Below are 23824 nucleotides of genomic sequence, written 5' to 3'. Positions count from 1 at the left end.
AGCCAGCGTTGTTAGTCTGCCTGCCTAATGCAGGCCTGTATTTAGTGGGTTCTACTCTGCTTTCTTCTGAAGTCAGCTTGGCTTGGTGTTTCCAGGCAGAAATGCTTCCCAGAGTACTCTGCCTGTTGTACTTGTGTTGGGATGGTAGGAAAAAATGTATACTGCAGTTTTCAAAACATGGGAATGTTTATAACAGAAGCTGTTTCCTCTAAAATGTCTAAAACTTAAATCTTTTAAAAGTGCTAAGTGGTCCATGTGCTAGCAGGTCTTAAGTTTTTTATTGTAAATCTATATGTTTTCTCTAATAAGAAATTCACCTATGGGAGTCAAACAGGACACAAAATTATTATACTTGAAAGCAACTATTTCTGCCTTGGGCTTTCTCTGCATTTAGCAAAAAAAGGGCAAGTTTGTTCCTGTAGGGTATTCAAGACTTCTCCATTCCCCATATGCAGGAAGAAATAAGTTACTTTTCCTATGCCTGTTTTCAAATGGGTTTTTGTTCCCTATTCATATTACTCCTTGGATCAAGAAATTTCTACTTACGAACATTTGGGGATGCACATGACTTCTTTTTTGCCTGGTTGTTGCAGAATAAGGAACTGGAATTATTATGCTTTAAGAACTTTTCCCTTCTTTTTCCTGGAGTTTCCTGGCTTTTCCTCTTCTTCTTGTCGTGCTGGAAGAATTAGTCTTGCAATGCAATAGTTCCTCCATATAAGTATGAGAGTAAATAGTACCCCTGCATTGAGAAGTGTGGCAAAATTGGTTGGCTGCAAAGGAATGTATTACCTGAATATGAAGGAAAAGTTTCAGAAACACTCTGTTTGCAGTACGTGGTGTTTGTGTTCCGTGGTTAGCAGGGCCTCTGCAGGAGCTGGAGTGGTTAACAACAGCCCAGAGCATAGGGGACAATAGGAATAGCTTCATGCTTTAAGATTGCTGCACACACTTTCTAAAGTAAATTAATTTTCCACTTAATCACCTCAGAATCGGTCTGGTATCAGCGAGATAATTGTATCAGCATTTGGTTATTGTTAATAGTATCAAAGATAAATGTAATTCCTGGGGTCAGTAAATGTCCCACAAATGTAGGTTTGGAAAGCAATATTCAGACTCTCTGGGGACATTTTATGAGATATGACAAAATAGTCTAAGTCTTTAGGGTGTTAATCTGCATGAATAAGTTTTAGACCATTGCAGAGGGAGAATTCCTTTGGTTTTGTTCATATACTGAATTAAGCTAGTGAACGCTTTAAAAGCTTAGATCAGCCTGGGCACAAAGACAAGAGACAGCTTAGGTTTTGACATAGCAGTCCCATTTAGACCATCATCTCCTGGGTGATGATGTATGGGGTGTCATTCATGGTGATTTGAAATCTGCAATAAAACACTGTCTATTGCAATAGCTGACAAACTTATTTTAAGGTAACAAATTGCATTGGATAGTTTTACTGTGATTTATTTAGCTTAGCTTGTTCTGAAGAAATATGAAATAGTGCAAGGGGAAAAAATTACAAATCTATGTTTCTTTTAGATATTAGAAATTTATTGCTGTTTTTATCCCTATCAATTCATCCTCTTCTGAAAACCTGAATTTGTGTTGTGCCTGTGCCATTGTACGTAGCTTGGGAAATAAAATTCTTCCTAGCAAGAATTGTTTTCACAGTCTGAAGGAAAGTTAAAAGCATTCTGAGGACTGAAAAAGACATTGCATAAAGTCACAATTTGACACTTCAGTAAGAATGTTTCAGCCCAGCCAAAATAAAGGAACACTTAGCTGGAAACCATATGGTCTAAAGTAAAGGATTCTGTGCTAGGCTTTCATACCTCAAAAAACCCTGTGTCACCTTCAAAGGAAAAATCTCTGTATTCTGTGATCTGACTTAATGAAGCAGCTAAATTGCAACTACATTTCCAAGTAAAGAAGCTGAGGAGCAGAGACATAAAATAAAGAACACAGCAATTATTGTTTCACACCCTTCAAAGGCGATGTTTAAACTTCACTTCATCTGAAGGACCATATATTGATACAGTCAGTGCAAATTCCCTCTTTTTAAAATGGTGCAAGAGGTCAGAATGGACAGAGATTGTGAAGAATCAGTGTAAATTTCATGTTTTGAGACCCTTCTGCTGAAGGTTTGGTCCATCATTGATGATATTCTCACCCACCACACTTGTGGCTCCGTGTGCTCCTTGTGCTTTCTTTGTGTGTGGTGTGTCCCAGAACTGCAAATCAACCTATGCAGTGACTGTTTCCACTGTTTAATCTTTATTTTAGAATATCATGTGTTAACCAGCAAAGCTTGAAGATTAGTAGTAACAATTAATTATTTAATTGGAAATTTAATATCTAATATGTCTTGGGATGGATACATCATTAGGGGACTATTAAAATATGATGCCAGAATCAGCCTAAAGAAACACAATGCCTCATTTGTGACTGTTTTATATTTGTGTAACTTCTTGTTGCAGATCCATAATGACTCTTTAGGGTGCTGCTCCCAGAGATTTCCAAAGCTTGCATGCTGCCAGGGGTTTGTGCTTTATGTGCTGTGGCATTTGTCAGACCTGTGGCTGACTTTCTCTCCTAAAGATGAGAAGCCAGTGAAGAATCAGGAGCCCACACCAAAAAAAAACTTAGTAATTTTTTTGGTGTTCTAATAAATGTTCTAATTCACTAATTCACTGTCTATTGGCAGCAATTACTGAACTAATTTTATTTTTATTATATGTTAACTTTGTTTGTGGGTTTTTAATTTAAAAAAAAAATGCTTTGTGTCTAAAATTTCAGGTGCTTTGGGACAGAAGAAGGGTTGTGTTCCTTTGCCAAGCTTGCACATTAGCCAGGACATCTGCATGACCTGCAACATGTGTGGGGGAAGCAAGTGAACACTGTTTTTAGAACTTGTAATGCCAAAGGGCAAATCTCCTAAAATTTACCTCTGCTGGTTAAAGCACTGGAGATTTAAATGAAACTCTTGAATTGAATTGGCCATGTTTCCTGCTATATGGCTTTTTAAAGATAGTGTTTATTATTTGTTTTATTTAGTTGTTTGGTTTTTTGTTTGGTTTGGTGGCTTTTTGTTGGTTTTGTTTTTGATTTTTTGGGGGTTTTCTTGGTTTTTTTTGACTTTTTGTGGGTTTTTTTCAGTGGTTGGTTGGTTTTTTGTTTTGTTTTGTGGGTTTTTGTGTTTGTTTTTGTTGGTTTGTTGACTTTTTGGTTTTTTTACATGGTTGGTTGTTTTTTTTGTTTAGTTTTGTTTTGTGTTTTTTTGGGTGTTTGTTTCTTTGTTTTTGCTGTTGGTTTGTTGCCTTTTTTGGTTTTTTACATGGTTGGTTGTTTTTTTGTTTAGTTTTGTTTTGTGGCTTTTTTGGGTGTTTGCTTGTTTTTGGGATTTTTTAATAGTTTGTTTGGGTTTTTTGTTTAGTTTTGTTTTGTGGCTTTTTTTGGGTGCTTGCTTTTTGGGTTTTGTTTGTGTTTTTTGTTTTGTTTTTGTTAATTTGTTGAGGTTTTTGTTTTATTTTGTTTTGTCTTTTTTTGGGGATGTTTGTTTTTTGGATTTTTTTGATTGTTTGTTGGGGTTTTTTGTTTCATTTTGTTTTGTGTTTTTTTGGGAGATGTTTCTTTGTTAGTTTTTTTGGGTTTGATTATTTCTGTCAGGGGTTTTCATTTGGTTCCTTCACCCCAAATCTGCTGCTGGGGGAGCCCTGGGGTGCAGAGCAGGGAGGTGGCAGGGTGGCAGGAGGGTGCCAGCCTGGCTGGCCCCAGCCCTGCCCAGGGCAGCAGCAGCTGGAGCAGGGCAGGGACCAGCCCAGGAGATGCTCCTCGGTGGGAATGTGCTCTCCTGGCTGGCACAGACATAGAGAACTCAGCAAAGCTGCTGTTCTGTGCTTTTTGCTGCAGCAAAGGAGCTGCAGTGCTGTGCAGAAGCTGCAGTGCAGGAGCTGCAGTGCTGTGCAGAGCTGCCCTCCCTGTGCTCCCTGCAGCCCAGCCATGGCATCAGCTCATTTGGCTCCGTGCAGTGCTCAACATGAGTATGAATTAGAGACAAGTGCCTGAGCTCTCATACTGACTTTTGTTTAGCTGCTAATCTGTTTGAATGCTAATGTGCCACATGCACATAAGCCAAAGTAGTTTGGAAAATGCTTCTTTTCCTTTTCGTGGCTTCTAAAAATTGGAGCTTTGCTTTATTTTATAAGCTACTTCGATCTATTTTGCTCAAAATAATAAAGAAGATGTATAAACACATCCAAGGTTTGAAGTTCAGTAGCACACTGACTCTCAAATTTAAAATATTTTTTTTTTAAAAATTGCTCTGAGGGTCTTATTTTGATATTTGCATTCAGTAGTGCCATAGGACATGAGTGTTGATATTTCTTTAAGGTTTTTCTTTCCCCTAATGTTTTACCTCTACAGCCAGAATAACCCTTAGGCTGGAGTGGAGTTTTTTTTACCTTCCATGGACATTTTGTAAAACTGAGCTTCTCTATTCCTCTTTGCAGTTGCACTGTGCATTATTGATGAGCACTGATGATCCTGCTCCTTCATAAAACTAAGGAAGATATTTCTCTGACATCCCAGAGTTTGCAGTCTAAACTTGGTGTCCAGATGACACACTAAAGCTAAAGAAAGGTTTTTCAGAAAGACTGGAGGGGGAAGAGGAAGCATGGGTTCTGTGGGCACTGATGTTTTAACCTTTTACAAATATTTTATTTGCAGAGGTTTTGCTTCTGCTTCCTAATACAGGTGAACACATCTTTGTGCAGAAAGAAATCTGTGAGTCAGCCTTTCACATGTTGGTTTAGAGCCCAGTGAAATTCAGGGACTTGAATGTTCTGTCTAAATGATCCTTTCCAAGTTCAGCCACCATTTCTGTCCAGCTTTGGACAGATTATAAAAATCTTCATGTATTGCATTACATTTTATTGAATTAGGAAATTGTTTGTGTCTTCTGAAGCTAAAGTTAAGAAACAATCAGTAAAATTTGGAAGCATTCATTACTCACAAGGAACACTAATGGGAGCAGCACATTACAAACACCTCCTGACTCTGTACTAGATAGAGAAATTGTTATGTTTGTTTAGAGAAAATAGAATGCTGGATGACCCTGAGTTTCTTGAGTAGCACTTCAGTTCCTGCTAAACTGCAAGAGTAATGAAAAATTTGCTTTCAGTTTGGGTTTTGGTATTTAAATGGTGTTCTGTGTTTGGGCTCAGAAATGAGCTGCTCTGGAAGGCTCCCACAGAGCTGATGGACTCCCAGTGACTGATGAAGAGTAAACTGAAGTGGTGATGCTCTGGGAAGGCCAGGGGGTATTGGAAATGGTCTGCCCTGCTAAGAGTTTGTTTTTCAGCATGTTCAGCTCCCCCTAATATTTCAAACATTGTCAGGCAGGGTAAGACAGGATTTCAGCCAACATCCAAGCCTCACATGATCTTTTGATTCCTTGCCAGCCTATTGTTCCACATTAAAAAGTGAGGGAATCAACACATTTAGTGACACATAAGCAGCAGGGTTTTGGCATGAGCTGGTTTATAGCTGTGTGCCATGTCCTGTGTGGAGCACAGAAATTACATAAATTCTGTTTTTCCAGTTTGAAATGTTTAGGTAAGGCAAAATGTTGTCAGAGGGAGCCTGATAACCTTCCCTTTTACCAGGACTCACATAAGCTCCTCAGCCACTCTCTGGTTTTCACAAATGATACTGACCTGCAGAAATGACATGAGCTAATAGTTCAGCTGTGATTGAATTTCTGGTGTTCCTGTCATACATGATTTTGCTCTGATCACTGGGTAACACATCTCAGCATAATGGTGGTTCTGTCTCTCTTCCCCCTTCATTCAATTTCTAAGGATAATATATGTGTATTTTTCCATTAAAAAAATGAAATATTTTTAATGCTAAAACTGAATTGTGGATATCAGGGCATATATTTATGGTTGATTAAATATACACAGTGACTCTCCTTTTAGTTATTAAAGCTTTACTGATTTTTATAACTATGCTATGCCTAAATTATTTTGGAGCTGCTGAAATGTATGTCTATTTCCAGTTCAGGATAAATTTCTTTATATTAGTTCATTGAAATGTTAACAGCAGCTGGTGAAGCCATAATATTTTATCCAATGATGCCTGTGTCACATTTCACGCCAATTACTGTATCTTAAGAGACTCAGTTATATGAAATTTTATCGACAACCAGCTTGTGCTCTCTGGCTTTTAAATTCAGTATTACTGAGCAGAATTCTAGGTTTTTGCATCAGACAATGTGCCTTTCAGTGGCTAAAATATTTTTAAAGAGGATGGAAAAAAATCCTTTAACAGAATGAAAAATATTTCAGATACAGTATTTGGATGATGTCCAGTTTCTACATTAAAAATGCCTTCCAACACCAGACGAAGCCTGAATCATAACGACTCATTTAATGCCATGTGCTCTCTGAAAAGAAAATGAGATCAGCGGTTAAATGAAATGCCCACAGATCCTGGGCATGGTGCACCATGATCAATAAAGATGATAATGCAGAGATGTGGGAGGACACTAAACTGGGCTCTTATTTAAGATTTATTTTGTCTTCCTGAATCTTTCAGAGTGCTCTATGGAAACAAGATCACAGAGATTCCCCAGGGCCTTTTTGATGATCTTGTGTCTCTGCAGCTGCTGTGAGTATGATCCCTTCCTCTTCTTTATTTTACTGACTAGCTAGATTTACTGTTCTCTCAGCTCCTGACATTAATAGAACCACCTTTTCCACTGAAAGCTCACTGGGATGTGCTAGTCTGTTGTTTCTGTGTCAGGCAAGAGGGAGGCGAGGGCTGAAAAAACTAAAAAAGGAAGGTGTCAACAGTTTTATAGCACAGAGTGTATAATGGATAATAGACACGGAGGATTTAAGTGTGGGGAGGAAATGAGAGACTCAGTCCAAGAAAGGAAATTTGGTCACCGGCTGATGCGTGGGTGGGGATGCCATCTGATTGTTTTTACACATTTAGCACTTGTGGTTCAATGTCTGGGTCCTTGAGGGCTTCTGTGCTGCAAGAACCTGCTGGGGCAAGGGAAGGGGCAACATGAGAGCTCTGATTGCTGCAACTCGTGCTCAGTTCCAGTTCTTATGATGTCAGATGGGGCTTGGTTGCAAGAGAAATGATTTTACAATATATTGTTACTTAAAATATTTTATGCCACGTGTGATTTAACTTGCAGTCATGATCAGGGTAAGATATATAAAGAGATATTCATTATGTATTAATGGAACAGAAAAGATTTCCTAAGCCAAATGTGAAATTGCAAATTTCACTCACTCTTGTCTGCATGATCACATTGGGAACCAGTAACTCCTTTGAAGGGAAGGGAATCATCAGCCAGTCAGTAGAGGGAGCAGCAGGGAAGTGAGTTTAATGTGCATTCCAATGTTCTGATTACCATCATGGATGATGCACTCCAAAAATAAAGGTGATGTATCAAAAGTGAGTCAATTCTGGTTTGTGTCACATACAGCCCTCCACCCCAAACAGTAAATCATATTTAATACAGAATATGAAGTGGCTTTTCGGCATGTCACTTGAAACCTTTTTGACAATCCTTTTGTAGCCAGCAATGAATTTCCCCAAGATTGTCATTGCCATTGGATGTGTCACTATGATTGCAGCCTTTGCTGCCCTTATATGGGATATCAAAGTAAGCTTAGATTTAGATCAGCATTCATGAGCAAAGCCAAACGAGTAAAATGAAGTCACTGAAATGACTCTCTTTGCTAAGTGAGGAGCTGCCCATCACTTTATCCTCACCCTATGCACCTTTTTCTGGCAGCTCCTTTCCTCTCTCCTGCCTCAAACCTCACAAGTTTTCTGGTACTTCTGTGTTTCCATGCCTGGGCAGTAAGAGAAATGTTGGGGGTTTGCCAGGTCTGAGGAAAATAATTATGAAAGTGCAGAGGGGCTGGGACTCATCATATTTTGAAGAAAAAAACCTGTATTTTAAAAAATCTGAAATTTAAAACCTCCCCAACCCAAATATTTTATAGTTGCAACTTTGAAGTGATACTCTTCAAGACTTGTCCTGTCTAATCCAGGACACTTTACAGATAGAATCCTTCCCAGGAGGAAAATATAAATAAGAAAATCACTCAATACATGGATCACTGTGTCCTATAAAAATATGGGTCTAGAACTTCTGCATAAGGCATTAAGCAATTTTTAACTCCTTTATAGAACAGTGCTAGTGTGCATGTAGAGCAGGCCTTCAGTGAAGTGCATATTTAAGACAAGATACAATTGTTTTTAGTCAGAGTTGGCTCAAGTGATGCTTTGTTGTTAAGGAAACAAAATCTGTGTGCCAAGGAACCACTGGAAGGTGTTGTGATTCAACTATTTAAACATTCTCAAGCTGAGACAATGTAAGTAGGTTGCCCTGTTTTGGGATTCCCAAAATACCATGACCTGAGGGCTTTCCAGTGTTTGTATGTAAAGTATCTTTTGGCAAGGAGACCATTGCATGATCATGTTTTAAATGCAAACAAATGTCTGCAGCTTTTTGGATTGTGGCTTTAAAGCAGCTGTTCTGGGATTGCTTGTAGTATTTTAATGGCTACTAAAAAAAAATAAATGGCATTTGTTGGTCTTAGACCTGCTGTTGAAGAATTGGAAGAGTGCCCTATGATTAGATCTAATTTAGTGTTCCATGGGCACTAGATTGGATTTCTTCTTATTAGTCTGGAGACACTCTGATAAGAACACTCTGATTAAGGTATCCTGGTAGCCTGTCTGATTTCCTGAGCTGGAGCAGGAGCAGTTTAGAAAAGGTACTGGCTTTATGATAAAGCAGGACACAATGAGAATAAGGGAGTCCTTGTGGGTCCTGTATTGTTTCGAAGGAAAAACTATTATTAAGAAAGAAAATATATCATTTTAAAGGAAAAAAATAATTACTGTGACATTTCAGAACAGATAATATTGTTATTAATTGTTTTAGATAGAACTCATCAGAGTTTATCAGACATGTAATTATTCTTCAGTTTAAACATACTGTCACAATATAGGCCAGGATTATTCTGTATTCTGGCTGAATTGCTCTCTGTAAGGGCCTTCAGAAACACCTTCAGACAGTACCACTGGTGCCAGGAGCCCCAGAGCTGGATAGAGGGGTTCTCATCTCAGGCATGGCCACGTCTTCAAGTGTCCTGTTTGGCTTTGGTGTGGGGGAAATGAATTCAGAACAAGTTTCAGACTACCTAGCTGGCATCAGCATTCTGCATTTCTGCCTTATAAGGCAGAGGTGGTAAGCCAGTATGATATTATATTTGGCAAGAAAATAACTAGGCATGGTTAGATAATAAGGCTTTGGAGGATTTTTGTTGAAGGATTAGGGTGTGGTTTTGTCAGGCTTTCTTTAAACCCTATGGGTTTAATTCAGAATGTTGTTTCTGAAGTTTTCATTATAAGTAACCACCTTAAGTAGTTAACATTACCCACAAAAATAATTGCAGTTGGATTTTTGTTAAATTGCTGATTTCACAAATCTTACGTGTTTCTGAAGTATGCAACAGTAACCAACAGAGCAGCAAAAATCATTCTTCAAATCCAGCTACACATCTGTTCTGTGGAGCAGAAGCTTTTCTTGGACCATGTAGTTTTCCTTATCCTGTTTGAAGGTGCCAGAGGAGAGGATGATAGAACGCTTTGTAGCTACTGTGCCCTATCCTCATACTTTCTTCTTTTCAGCAGGTTGTATCAAGTGCCTTCTGGGAATTTTAGGTCAATTTGGGTTTGAGGGATCTATCTTGTTTTCCAGAAAGGAAATAACATAGCTGTCCTTTTAACTTTGGTGGGTTTTTTCAATAGAGTGAATGGAAACTTCCATTTTATTAGGGGATGCATCCAAGCTGTGAAACTGTTTGATAAATTTGTTTGCATTTCTTGCATTTAAATACCAAAAGAATGGTAAAGGCTTCAGCTTAAGGTGGAAGTTGCCATTAGCTGTGGATGGTTAATCCAGGAGACCTTCAACTGACCTTGGGCTTTCTAGAAATGGGAAGACATTTAAATGTCCTTCAGTTCCCCTGGAATGTGGACAGGCTCTTACAGGAGCTCCTGAGCTTGCCAAAGTGCTGCTGGGGGCCTTCCCTCAGGGCAGCCCTGGGACAGATAAACCCAACAGAAGCCACTGATGCCTCAGGTTTTAGCTTTTATATTTTCTAGATTCTATTCTGCTTTAGTGTGTGGATCTGGGCTTCATATTAGGGCATGGTGAGCCCTCTTCACATAGCAGGGAGATAAAGCAATTCCTTCTCTAGCTGGGGACCAAAGACAAATGATCCAAATCTCAGGCCCAAGATCACAAACAACGTGGGCTGGAGAGAGAAAAGCAAGCAGGATGGGACTTCATGGGCTGGAGCCGTAATTGGTCAATTAACTCCAATCTGCTAATGGACCAAAACTTATAAAAGTGAGAGACCTTGTGTCCAGTCATCCATTTTTTGTGGCCATTTGGCATTGTGCTGCCCAAGGTGGATCCTAATAAATCCCTACTTTGTTCTTTAGCTCTGTCTAGTCTCTGTTCTAGATCAGCCTTCACAGGCATCACCACGGGCACCAAGTTTGTGAGCCAGCATTTGTCATGTCTAAGTATCACACTTCCCTCCCTGCAAGCAGATTAAAACAAACATTCTGGGAGCCTTTTATTGCAGCGGTTCGCCGTGCACATCGCTGTGCTCTGCTTCCTGAGCCAGGAGCTAGCATAAAATCTCTGCTCTTTAAAGAGGCTGCACAGCAGAATAATATGAGGGATGAAGTCTCATTTTTCAAATGTCTGGCAAGTATCAGTTTTCAATAAATCCTTTTCCTTGAGGAAATTTACTTTGCATAGTTACTAATCATACAAGCGCTCAGGAGTGTTGATCCTAAATCTTCTGCTTGTGATCCCCCTGTTTTACTGAGCAAGAAAAATCCCCGTGGTGGGCTCTGTTTTGATGTTGCTAAACATCAGGAGATCTACTCCTGTGGTACATATATATTAAAATCAGAGGCTTGTTGTGTTTCTCTCTCAAAAAACGAAGCCAGAAACTGACAGCCTTCTCCTCCTTCACCTAATATCTGGTCATTAGGGAAAACTCAACGCTGCAGTTGGAAAGGGCCAATAATCATATTGGTGCCTGGACTTTGACATATTGACAGATAAAGTGATGTCAAAAGTGGTGACAAATTATCACTCATCTAACCTGGGGTAAAAGTGGAATTAGATATGATATTTACAACTTCAGCTGACCCTAAAATAGACTTCTGTGAAGTGACAAGTCACGTGTGTACTTTCAGACACTGCTATCATCAGTCTTCCCAAAATTCAATTGGTCAAATTCTGGTTTGAGTGATTCTTATTTTTTTTTCTAACTTTATTTTTTATTCTGTTTTTTCTGTTACGAGTAAGGCAGATATTTGGTATCCCCAGCTCTTTTCTGGTGAGGTTGCTTGAAAAGTATCTTCATGGTGGATTTGCCAAGTTTGAAGTGCTTGTGCTGATTTGTAATTCTAAATTGAATGCCAGTACTGAAGAGCTTAAAGCAGGATCTACCAATTATTTATTGTGTACTTCTGGGGCTTGATAGAATCTCAAAGAGAATGCTGTGATGTACAAACTCATACAGAGTATTTAAAAACAACAGAATGTACATCAATTCCAATATTTGGCATTGTGTACATTGCACTGTTGTATACATAAATATATTAACCAGCTTTGTAAACAGTACAGAAATGTCAGAATAAAGAAAGTACAATTTTCCATTTACAAGCCTTTAATAGCACAATAGTCTCTTCCCCATGGTGATCTGGGCTTTAAGTGATGTATAAAGTCTTATTCTGTTGAATTCTTAATTTTTCCCATGGAGAATAGACAACAGGCTGTATAAAAAAGAGCCCTTGTGACTGATGTAAGGGGAAAACATTTTCACTATGACGTCAGGTAGTTGGAGTAGGCTGCCCAGAAAGCTGTGCATCCTCTGTCCTTCAAGGTTTTAAAGACCAGACTTCATCCAGACTGGATAAAGCTCAAGGTAACCCAATCTGACCTTGTAGCTCATCCTGTTTTGGCAGCCTATCTGTACAAGAAACCACTGGAGCTTCCTGGAATTCTGAATTACCCTGTGATCTGGCAATCTGCATTAACTGCATGAATGAGTCATGCTTTGAGTGGGTTTCAGACCAGATGACCTGGAGGTCCTATTCAACCTATGTCATTTCTGGGATCTGTGACCCTAAATTCTTAGCAAAATGGCATATGAGCTTTACTCCTGATTACTCAAAATATTTCTGGCTACAGCATAGAGACGATGCCACCCTCATCCTTCCAGTCCAGGACAGAATGCTCTCTGCACAGACCTGTTTAATAGCTTTAGAATTGCTTTCCAGCCATTTACCTCAAGCTTTTTTTCCATCATAATTCTGCATTTAGGTTGCTATTGTGATAATGTTACTAAACTCAATAGCCGCTGTTAGAAGTGAGGAAGCAGCATCTGCCAGACTCAGAAATACAATTACAGTCAAGCCCTAATGAAAGACTGCAGCAGCATCTGCCTTTCCTGTGTCACTGGTGTAGCCTGGCTGCATGCAGCTTCCCAAACAACTGCTCATCCCTGCGTCAGTGTGAGCCAGCAGCTCTCTGACGCCAGTGCCCCGAGCTGGACTCACAAACCCACCTCTGCTAGCCCTGAAAGCTGTGAAAATGTGCTTGTTCCCTTGTGCATCTGAATTATCATGTGGTTAGCTCGAATCAGCTGTGATCTTACCTGCAGGCAGAAGTTAGACACTGTTGAATTTCAAATAGCAGAAGTCTGGGTGCTGTGACAACATGTGTTTATAATTCTCCAGGTAGCAACAGAAGTATTGTAAATGCAGGTGAATCCAATGGGAAGAAACGACGATGTCTGACTCAATTCAGAAGGCTGAATTATTTCTTTATTATAACCATGCTAAAATACATTAATATACTATATAAAAGGAGCATACTAAAATTACATACTATTTTCTCTGACTCTAACTCCAACACAACTCGTGACCCTCTCTGAGAGTCCAGCCACAGGTGTGTTGGATTGGCCATCAGGCTCAAACAATCCTCACCAGAATCCAATCAAGCACTCAGTCCAGGGAAACAATTCACCAAACACATTCCACATGGGAAAAACAAGGAGCAGAAATAGAAATTGTTTTCTCTTTCATTTCTCTCTGTGCACCTCTATGAAAAATCCTGAGAGGGAGAGAAATGTGCTTGTCACACAGAAGTACCACAGCATTGTTTTGTGGGTGGTGTTCAACCAGAGATGGAGACTTTTGGAACAGAAAAGGAATTTCTGAAATCTCTTTCTAAATTCCCACCAAAATAGACTGTGCTCTGTACTTCCTTCTTGACTCATTATCAGCTTGTGACTTTTCATTTTAATTTACTGTGAATAAATTTGTCATCACCATCATCTAGTTTCCTGAACACGGAGAAACACTTGAAGCTGGTTAAGCAAGCATGATGATGATTTCATGCTGGTTGTTATCAACTGAAGCACTGACAGACTCTTCAGTGGTCAGTCATCACATTAGAAAATGTAAATTTTAATAGATGTTTAAATATCTCAACACAGTGAGAGACAATCAGAATGCTCCCTGACAGTCCAGGCCATCTTAAAATGTTCCTGAAACTTAATATAATTATTTTGCCAATAACTAGGCAGGGGCACCATTCTGTCTTTAAATGTTGCTCATCATTGGCTGCTGGGATGACCAAATGCTAGACAGCTGTTCCGTGAAAAATTGTGTTAAGGATGACACTTGATTCCCTACAAATTTCAAGAGAAAATTCTGAAAAATACATATTAAGTCTTTTTTAACTTCTTGTAACAGGTATTGTATATTCTAAGGAAAGCTTTTTGCTGAGAATTCTTTTTTTGCTGCCTTATAGTGCCTCTGAATGTAGGTGAAGCCTGCAACTATTGATATTCTCTAAAGGTCATGCCTGTTCAATTTGTATTCTGCTGTTACCCAGGCAAAACTGTTACCCAGTTCTCCTCTCCCTTACAAGTCTCCTGTGCCTCTTACATCTGTTTTTTCTGGTGAATTCTCATTTTCCCCAGTGGAGTCTGGCATGTGGGATGTGCCAGCCAGTTCATGGGATGCCAAACATTTTCATTCTCATCGTGTTGTCGTTGCTGTCAAAACACAAAGCTGGTGAAAAAGGAAGAGAAGCTTTTCAGTGCCTCGGTGCAGCTTTTCTCCCTGACACTTTCCTTTAGGCCCGCTCATGTATTTGGGATAATTCCTGCTCTATCCTGGAGCATGAGGCCAGCCCGCAGTCCCTGGCATGTGTAAGGTTGCCAGGCTGCTGTTGATTCTCCAAGTTTTGTGGTTATTTCCTGATAGTTTGATTACTTGACCTCACCAAGATAAAAATACAAACATGGCTAAGGGTAAAAGCCATATAAACATTCCCATTTGCTCTTAAAAACCAATTTTTTCAGTCATTTTGGGTTTGGAGTTCAGAATGTTATTTAAATGTTAATCACTTGAAGCTGTGCTTGGGCATATAATTCAATTATGGGACCATCTTAATTATGCAGATGGTGCTTATGAGCAGCTGATACAATTACAGAGCCAATTCAGTGCACATTCATTTCAAGGGCTTAGCTGAAACACATTATTATTTCAATGTGTGTGGACAAATCAATTTTTTCAGGAAATGTGTTCATGGAGTTGCAATAGTGCTCTGCTCAGCTGGTTGTTTCAATGGTGTGCAAACCACAAGGATTTTAACCATTCTCCCTTATTCTGTGGTGGTCCAAGGCTTGTAGAGGTTTCTTCTTGGTTTTTTACATATCCAGAGGGATGAAAATGGAGACTTGAGTTAATAATCCATCATCCCTCTGGGCAGCAGGCGGTTTTATTTCTACTTGAATATTTAACCTCCTTTTGAATGGTGCCCCACATCTGGAGGCTCTGTGTAAATCTCATCCAATCAAGCTGATAACAAAATAGGAGAATTAGTGGAATTTACTTTCACCATGAATTGCTGCAAAAATAAATACCATGTAATTCCTGCTAAAATAGAGCTCCACTTTTAATGTTGTTCCTTGTTTTGGTGTAGGTCCAACAAAGGAACCCTTAGTATCTTTTATGGACTCCTAAAGTGTTCAAGGAAGATTCTGCTTCCTGGAATATGCTTTTCTCATCTGCCTTTTTGTTCATTTAAAAAACCTCTTAAAACCACTTTTAACTCCATGTGAGGCCTGCCTTGTATACTTAATTAAAAATTAGATGCAATTAGTGGAGCTGGAGTAATGAAGAAAGATAAAATAAAGAACTGAGATTTATAGAGGGGAATATTCATAGCAGATATTTTAAAATAATGGAGAGTTTGAAAGGAATATGAACCTGAATGATTCTGGCCAAAAGTCGTCATCTAACTCACAGAAGTAGGAGGGAAAAATTTTTAGGGGTGATGTATTCTGCTTCCTCAGTTTCTTTTCTCCCCTTTTCTCATGGATTCTGAGCAGAAATAAGTCAGTAATGTATCTCACCATCCTCCTCATATGGCCACACCTGTATTCCTGTTGAGCAGACTATCTGTGATACACAGAATAGGTGTTGTCACCTCAGAAAAGCTGTTTAGGACCTGAATTCCCACTTCTAAACAGTCTGCACAAGCACTTTTCTGTTCCAGATTACTCTGATGCTTAAAGAAGAGTGTGTGCCTCCGTGTTTGTGTCTGTATAGATGACCAGCTGCTCTATGTCAGTGTTTGTCTCTAAATAAATGTCACAGATTATATCACCATGAACATAGTCATCAAAAACTCATGCCAGGCACCTCGTCACATTGTAAATTCTATTTTCCAGCATGGGGTTTATTCATGTTTTGTTGAAACTAATGGGAGAATGAATCTGTATCCATTGTATTCACTGCAGTTGCAGGTCAGTTTTGCTCAGAGGGTTTTTTCAGTGGGATGGATCAGTAATGTAGACTTTGTGCCTGATCTTTGCACAGGAGGGAACAGCATCTGCCCAGAGCAGCTCTGCTGTGCACTTCTGAGACATCCCAGGAAGGCATACTGGTTTCCACATGTGGAAATACAATTGTAGTTCAGTTGTAAATTCTCTTATTGCTGAGATTGTTTTCATTTTTGTTTTATACCTTGTTACAAGTACTGCTTGCAACATAAACCATTACTATAATACTGGAAAAAATTAGCACCTAGAAAATAAATTGAAGTACATACTTGTTTTCAGTTTTGTTCCTGGTAGCTCAGGTGCCAAGCCTGTCACGGGACAGGAGCAGCCAAACCAAACTGGTGTGCATTCCCTAAAATCGGGGTGGCACCAGTGGAAAAGGACAGGGGGTAGAAACCAAAGGATTTGTAACGATTAAGAGCATGTCTAGGGATACTGTTCAACATTCAGTACCTGGTTCTGCCTCCTACTACCTTGTTAAGCCATTCTTTATGGATAAGATACTCTACAAACTGGAAAGAGAAATGTATGATGTGTGAGATCTGAGAGGAGGAGATTGCTTTGCTGTGGTTTACAAATGGCTCTAAGGAGCAAGCAGGAGGAGATGGCATTTGCTGTTGGAGTGAAGGAGGAGGAGCTGTTCCTGTAGCCCAGTGGGAAAATTGCCCTTTTAATTTTGGGGGAGCCAACAGGAGTGTGGATTAGGTGTCATGGAAATACAGATTCCAGAGGGGTCATACTAGTGCTGCTTATGATTTCATAAAATTGTTTTAGCTATTAGTTCATGCAGAAATGTAACCTCATTTATCCATCATTGCCTTCTATGGGATTTTGTCTTAACTAATGTCAAACTTCATTTTCCACAACATATAAAGGAGGAAATTCGGGTAAATCGATCCTGACTTTCCTGCAGGCTGGGGAGGGGAGTTCTCCTTTGGAGCCCTCTCATTCCAAAACATTCCTGTTCTCCTGGAGTTCTCAGTGCTGCCCAAGGCTGCCTTCATCTCCTGTGTATCACCAACACTGTAACTTTTGGCTGCAGCAACGAGGCTCTGCCCAAACCACAGTGGGAGCGCAGAACTGTAATGAGCTCGTGATGTTCCAAAGGTGTCAGGAGTGTAAAGGCAGAGGAAACATCTTCTGAATTATTTTTTGGAGAAAAGAAAAGCGTCACATGCAGCTAGCAAGCTCATATTTCTTCCTGAGTGGCTGCCCTCTTGTCTTTAGTGGTGTCTGTGCAGTTTATTGAGAATAGAAGCTCTCTGTGCTGTTAGAGGTGTCTTTAAAATGATGCAGTTGCTGAGGAATAGAGGATAAATTATTTTCCTTTTTGCCTATAAACATATTTGTCTTCTGTTTTTGTATTAGTGTGCTTCCTCACAGAGAGCCACATAGGTGCAATATTTAGTCCTTTAAATTCATTGACAAGGGAAGAATTTTGTGCTCAAGAGAACTGAGTTAACAACATATACTGTTTGCAGTTTACCATTTTTCTCAATTGTTCTTGGTAGTAGTCAAAAGATGTGGATTTTGGCTTTGCTAAGAGGAATAGGTCATTTCCTGTCTGTTTCCCTTCTAAGTGCAGGATACCACCTATGCAGATGACAGTGAGAAATTAAGTGTTCTTGTGTTTGATTGTCTCAGCAGGAGATGCAGCTTGTTGTTAGGTTTGTATATACTTATTAAATGGGGCAGAACTCTGAATGGATGAGCTAAGAAAACTTGCACAAGTACTGTCCAAGATTTTCTTGCTGAACTGGTTAGTCCCACCAGCTGGTTGCTGTGTAGTTGTAAAATATGTGGTTTTTTTCAGTAGTATTTAAATTGCCTTTGTGCTGCTTTTCCACAACTGCACAGGTCTCTGGTGTGACTGGAATTCATAGAATTCGTAGAATTCATAGAATTCATAGAATTCATAGAGTTCATAGAACTGTGGGGCAGGAGAGGCTGGAATGGACCTTGAGTGATCACATGGCAATAGTCTGGGGAACCCTTGCTTAAAGCAGAGCCACCTTGTCAGGTCAGGGCTCTTGGCTTTATTCGGTGGCACTTTGAAAACCTCCAAGGACAGGGGCTGAGGACACAGTTCCTGTGGCAGCCTGGGCCCCTACCTGGCCGTCCTTGGGTGTGAACTGGGTTTCCTTTCAGTACATTTTAGCCCAGACCTTACACTTCCCTCTTTTTGTCTCTCAGGAGAAGCATCTTTTTAATCTTCTGTTATCAAATTAACCCACACTGCACTCCTAACTGCTAACTCACTAATCCTATACTCCTTATCAAACAATTTCAAACTCCCAGAATTTCAGTTAGAATTAAGACAGCTGCTGGTAGAGAAAATTGAAAAATAAGGGTTCTTCTCAATGTGGGCTGTGTGTACATGGAAAAGCAAGGTGGGGAGTTAATTTTTATTCCTGTGTATATTAAGCTGAAGGCTCCCTTGAATATTTGTTTAGAATTTTGAGTAAATTGGGAGAGGGCTAGGTATACACCCCCCCACACACACCCCTAGCTTGTGAGTATTTTAAGATGGCTAGCACTATTATATGTCTGTATATTCCCCTGCTATGAAAGCACTCCTGTTCACTGTGTGTTTTTCACCTTTTAAATGTAACACACAAGTGAAGCCTTTGCGTGTGGTTTGGCTTTAGTGACTAGGTTAATATATTTCTTTTAGATTCAACCCCAAAGTCCATTCTGTCTTTATTTGATTATTAAAAGATTAATGAATTCTAAACCTTTTCTCTGTTTTCAGGCTTCTCAACGCCAACAAGATCAACTGCCTGAGGGTAAACACGTTCCAAGGTCTGCATAATCTCAAACTGTTATCTCTTTATGACAACAAACTGCAGACCATCAGCAAGGGGCTCTTTGCACCTCTGCGATCGATCCAGACTCTGTGAGTATGCAGGCAAAGCACAATGACAGCTCTCTCTTTCCCCACCAAAAACCCTGCCTGTCTTTTCAGCTGACATTAAGACAGTTTGGAAGAGACATCCATGTGCTACAGCCCCTCCTTCCCTCACTGAGAGAAAAGGAGCAAGAAGAAGAAGTGTTGCATCGGTTCAGCAGGGGCAGGATCGACACAGCCTGCCCTTAGTGACAGAAATGTCAGAGCTGTGTGCAGCTCAGGCTGTTTGTTGGGGAGATAATGTGTGCATTTGACTCTGGATAAGATATGAACAGCACATTCTATTAGGATCATTGCCTAACAGTTTTTAATGAGCCAATGAGTTGGCATCTCTCCTGCCCTGGTCTGAGTCCTGCTGTGCAGTTCGTGACTTCTGTAACCACATTTCAGCTGACACTCCACTGAAGGGGAATGATATGTTGTATTATTTGGTCCATTAAGAAAATCCACTAGACAATTTTGAATTTGGAGGCATTAGAATAGGCATCAGAAGCAAAAATACAGAAATGATTCAATATTTTGTAGAAGAAGGTCTCATCCTAAAGCTGTGAGTAATAAGATAATAAGATAAATAGTACTCCTTCAGAGCTGGAGTTGGCAGCCTGATATTCCAGTATTAAAATATGTATGGGTGTGTATATATAGATATACATACTGCAGTATCTATGCACACACACACTATAGTACTGCAATTTTTGCATGCAAATGCACATTTATATTTTTAAATACTGGGAGTTTTATAAATGTTTTAAATCGTATACAAATGAACTGACAGCAGTGATTTCTTGCAGCAGAGTTTCTGCCATGTTCTCAGGCAGCTGCAAACACAACCTGAATTTCCAACAGATATTTGGCCAGTATATATTGCTGCAAACTATTAAGGCATTGGAATAATCATGTACAACAACCCCCAGTTCTGCCCCCACAGCTCTACCATGCTTTCTGCTGCTGTGTATGTACACGCATGAACTGGGGCCACAGAGAGGGTTCTTTTGCAGAGGTGTGTAGGGTTTGTCAGGTTAAACAACAGGCTTTTTTTGATGTTTATAGCCCTAAGGTGTGGACATTTCCTGTTGGTTTCCGTAGGGTTTTGCTGGTGTTCCTGGTGGCCCTTGCTTAGAATGGACTTTTTGCTTCACACCAGGAGACTGTGTCACAACATTTTGGTTCATTCTCCCATTTTTAATACTCCAAGTGATTGCCATCTTCTGTGTTTTTCTAGAGCTGCAAAACCAGACCCAAATTCTGTCTCTATGTGATTCTTTGTTTTTTGGACCTTTCACAGCAGGAATGGCTTCACTGCAACAGAAATCTTGAGTTTCTTCAGGCCCTTTCTGCTCTGTGTGCTCTCCCTTCCCAGTCCTGAACAGCCATTGCCCTGTTGTATTTTACACTTATTTTGTTCAGTGGCAGTTCATAAATATAACTGCAAACAGAAAAGAAGTTTCTACAAGTGGAAAACAGTAACAGGGTGAGAGAGTTCTTGTGAGGCTATAACTTTATACCTCTGTCTTGAAACATCTGTCTTTTCTTAACCTGTCTTTGCAGTTATTGGAGAGCTGAGTCCTGCTCCCTTGGAGGTCAGAGGGACTGATGCAAGTTAGCTGAAGTGAGATTAGGACCTGGCTTTGGGAAAGACCTGGCAAACTCTTCTGATACAGTGCTCAGCTTTTTCAAGCAAGATAAATCAGCACAGCAGCAGAAAAACACTTCCTCTCTGAGCTACTCCAGCAGATTTCTGTTACCAAAATCTAAGTGCCCACTTAAAATCAAAGCTATAATACCTATTTCCAATTTCATAGGAAACAAGTTGAGCAAATTTTGGTGAAGGATAGAGTGCAGTTGTACCTTGCCTAAACATTTCAGTCTTTAAATTAAAACCTTTCGCTTCAGGAAAAAATACATATGAAGGAAGTAGTATTACACATAACGAGCATGTGCAAATATTAATTTCACTCTTGAGAAAAGATTCTGGACCACTTCTGCCTCTGCCAAAGATCCAAGGTGCTTTACTAATTCACATTTTTAGCTTGCTGGTAAAATTTCTTTCAAACCAGGATACAACATGATCTTCAGGTAAGGTGCATTTCTCTCAAGAGGCAGCACATCAAGCTCTCAGGAGAAACTGTGGGACTTGGGAGACAGTAGTAGGTCTGCATCCTTTAAAGGGGGCTTTTCTGTCTTAATTTTTGTTTCCTCTGTGTGAGGACTTAATGTGCAGGCTTAATGAGCAGCGAAATGTGAGCGCTGGAAGAGTTCTCCCATTCACGTGCGGCTTCTGCCAGGCCTGGGGCGGGTGTTTTTGGTTTTTTGGTATTTTTTTCCAGGAGCCGATTCAATTATCTGATTCAAAAATCCACTCTTCAGCTTCAGCGTTGGTGAAAAAAAAAAAAAAAACAAAAAATCCAAAAAAAACCCAGTGCTGGAGCACGGTGTCACAGGTCACTCCTGATTAAACATGCCATCCTTCTCGCAGACATTTAGCTCAGAACCCATTTGTGTGCGACTGCCATCTGAAGTGGCTGGCTGATTACCTGCAGGATAATCCGATCGAGACGAGCGGCGCTCGCTGCAGCAATCCCCGTCGCCTTGCCAACAAACGCATCAGCCAGATCAAGAGCAAGAAGTTCCGCTGCTCAGGTAATAATTCATTTATCCGGCCTCTGCTGCGCTCCCCGTTCGGGGATAAGCAGGTCCAGAGAGCCCACTAATCCAATCTGCGGGACAGTGTTTGCTGTAATGGATATTAGGGAGCATCTTTGGAAATTGAATTTGGGGAAATTCGGTTAGTTCCACAGAAAGGCAATTACCTTATGGATTAAAATTTAAAAAGAAAAAAAAAAAAAAGGAAAGAAAAAAGAGGCGGTCTATAGCTGTCTCCTCTTAAAAATAAAAAGGAAAAAAGATAAAAGCTTGTGACATTTAATCGTAAAAAAAAATTACTAAATTATTAAATATTGAAGCAAAACAATGACAATATATGTGAATCCATGTGGGAAATGTTCTATTTTGACTGGATTGTCAATTGTATTCAAGCAGAGCTCCTCCTGACCTAATGAGAGCTGAGCTGAAGTTAGTTCTCACACCTGAAAGGCTGAGAACAGTATGAGAGTTTTTCATACAACTGGCAGTGGGCATTTCTGACCTGGGATGGGAGTGAATCTGGGGTGAGGGAATGGCATCGATTCATGTGCCTTCATGCACTCATCTTCCTTACATACAAAAGTAACCCACACTAACTCCTAAAATTGCCAACAAAGTTGGTAAGATTTTTGGTTTCAGCAAGCTTTGAATCAAAAGGTGCATAATAATTTAGGCAAAGGTTTTGTGTTGGGAATGAAACAGAAAAATGTTTCCACCTGAGATAAGCCTCCAAAGTAACATAAACAGCTTTTTCTTAATCTTATCTGTTCTTTATTTATGGTTCGGGTGTCAGTAAAAGGATATTTCTTACCTTACACAGCACAGTTAAGCAGATGACTATTTTTTCATGTGTTTTTCCTACTGTTTATATTGGTTATATCTATTTTGGATTACTGTGTTTTTGTATACTGTAAAGACAAGCAGGTTTCAGTAGCAAATCTATTAGTGTGTACTGAGGAGAAAAATGACTGTTATTGATGGAGTACCTTGCGGTGTTTTCTATGAAAATTACTATGATTTTTCTTTTTTTCCTCTGAAAAGCAACATGATTAATTGTGTTCCTGGTGGTAAAAGATGAATGGCTCTAGATGGGGATGCAGCATGAAGCTGAGTGGCAGCAGCCCAAAACAAGCTGTTGTGCTCTGTGCATCTCTGCGAGCAACATGCCGAGCTAAACCTTCCCTTTATGGGGGAAAGAAAATAAAGATAACTTCATTTGCAGTCAGCTTTTCTTGGGCAGGCTTGTTAAGGTCCTCAATCCCTTGTGATTCAATCCACCACATTTATAATCAGGCCTGAAATGATGACATATTTTATGTAAGGTTTTTGGATTGTGTCCATCATAGTAACAATGTAATTAGCCAGTAATATTCATATTTAAATAAACTGGAAATGAAAATGCATAAATATAATTTAGACAGGAAAGCAGCCTGCAGAAACAGATCTGTGTAAACCTGTACCCAATTTGCCATTGTTATTTTCTTCTGCTTTTATTAATGGGCTAGAGGAATTAATGTTATGTGTGTGCATGCATGCTTTGAACAAAGGTACAGGCGAATGGAGAAGGCAAGCACCAGCTGACACCGTTTAGGAGAGGTCATAGCTAAGAAGCTACAGTGCAGAACTCAGTACCTGGTGATGCTGAGGATAATATTTTGTGTGAGTTCTTATCTTGGGGGTCCTTTCTTTGAGGCATTAGGCTGTTTTTCCCTGTGTCTCCAGCTCTACATCTATATCAAAACCACATGGAAAAAGCATAAACCTGACTTATGAAGGAGGAGAGCAGAGATTGAACAGCTTCATAACAAAGATTTCAGCTGGATGAAAACTAATGCTGTTCTTTGCCTGTAGAGTTTCCAGATGGTGATGAGATACATTGAACTCGACTTGCTGTCTGCTCACATGAGACAGGGAACATCTAATGGTATAGAAAATCTTAGCTTGTAAATCAATCCAGGGAACAGACATCCTTGGCACCTGTTCTGCTCAACTTGTCCCTTTGAATCATGGCTGCTTCAGGCTTGGCATTTAGCAGGAATTTTCCATGTTTTCATTTTGAGGAATGTGTTTCATCCCAGGATCTAACACAGCACACCTCTGTACAGAAACGTCCATGAGCTATGAACCTTCATTTAGATCATTGGGCAGTGCTTTGTGTCATCCAGGGATGACACAATCCCACTGGGATGGCAAGGCTCAGTAACTTGTCCCTGTCCTCACTGTCTTTGGGTTTCTCTGCTCTAGTTTTTGCATTTTCTGCTCAGTGTATGAGGAAACAATTTTTCATTTTAA

General features: G+C 39.8%; 1 protein-coding gene across 4 annotated transcripts in view; it reads left to right on the top strand.

Annotated features, from left to right (window-relative positions):
* The window catches only part of SLIT3 (slit guidance ligand 3), a 473826-nt gene that overhangs the window by 322359 nt on the left and 127643 nt on the right, over window positions 1–23824 (top strand). For all 4 annotated transcript variants that reach the window (XM_030284150.4, XM_030284149.4, XM_002189997.7 and 1 more), the window contains 3 exons: window positions 6596–6667; window positions 18734–18877; window positions 21366–21529. In XM_030284150.4, coding sequence (XP_030140010.4) covers window positions 6596–6667; window positions 18734–18877; window positions 21366–21529 — 380 coding nt within the window. The remainder of the gene's footprint in view (window positions 1–6595; window positions 6668–18733; window positions 18878–21365; window positions 21530–23824) is intronic.

The sequence above is a fragment of the Taeniopygia guttata genome, chromosome 13 (genome assembly GCF_048771995.1).
Source record: "Taeniopygia guttata chromosome 13, bTaeGut7.mat, whole genome shotgun sequence".
Classification (NCBI taxonomy): Eukaryota; Metazoa; Chordata; class Aves; order Passeriformes; family Estrildidae; genus Taeniopygia; species Taeniopygia guttata.
This window is presented reverse-complemented; position numbering and strand designations above follow the sequence as displayed.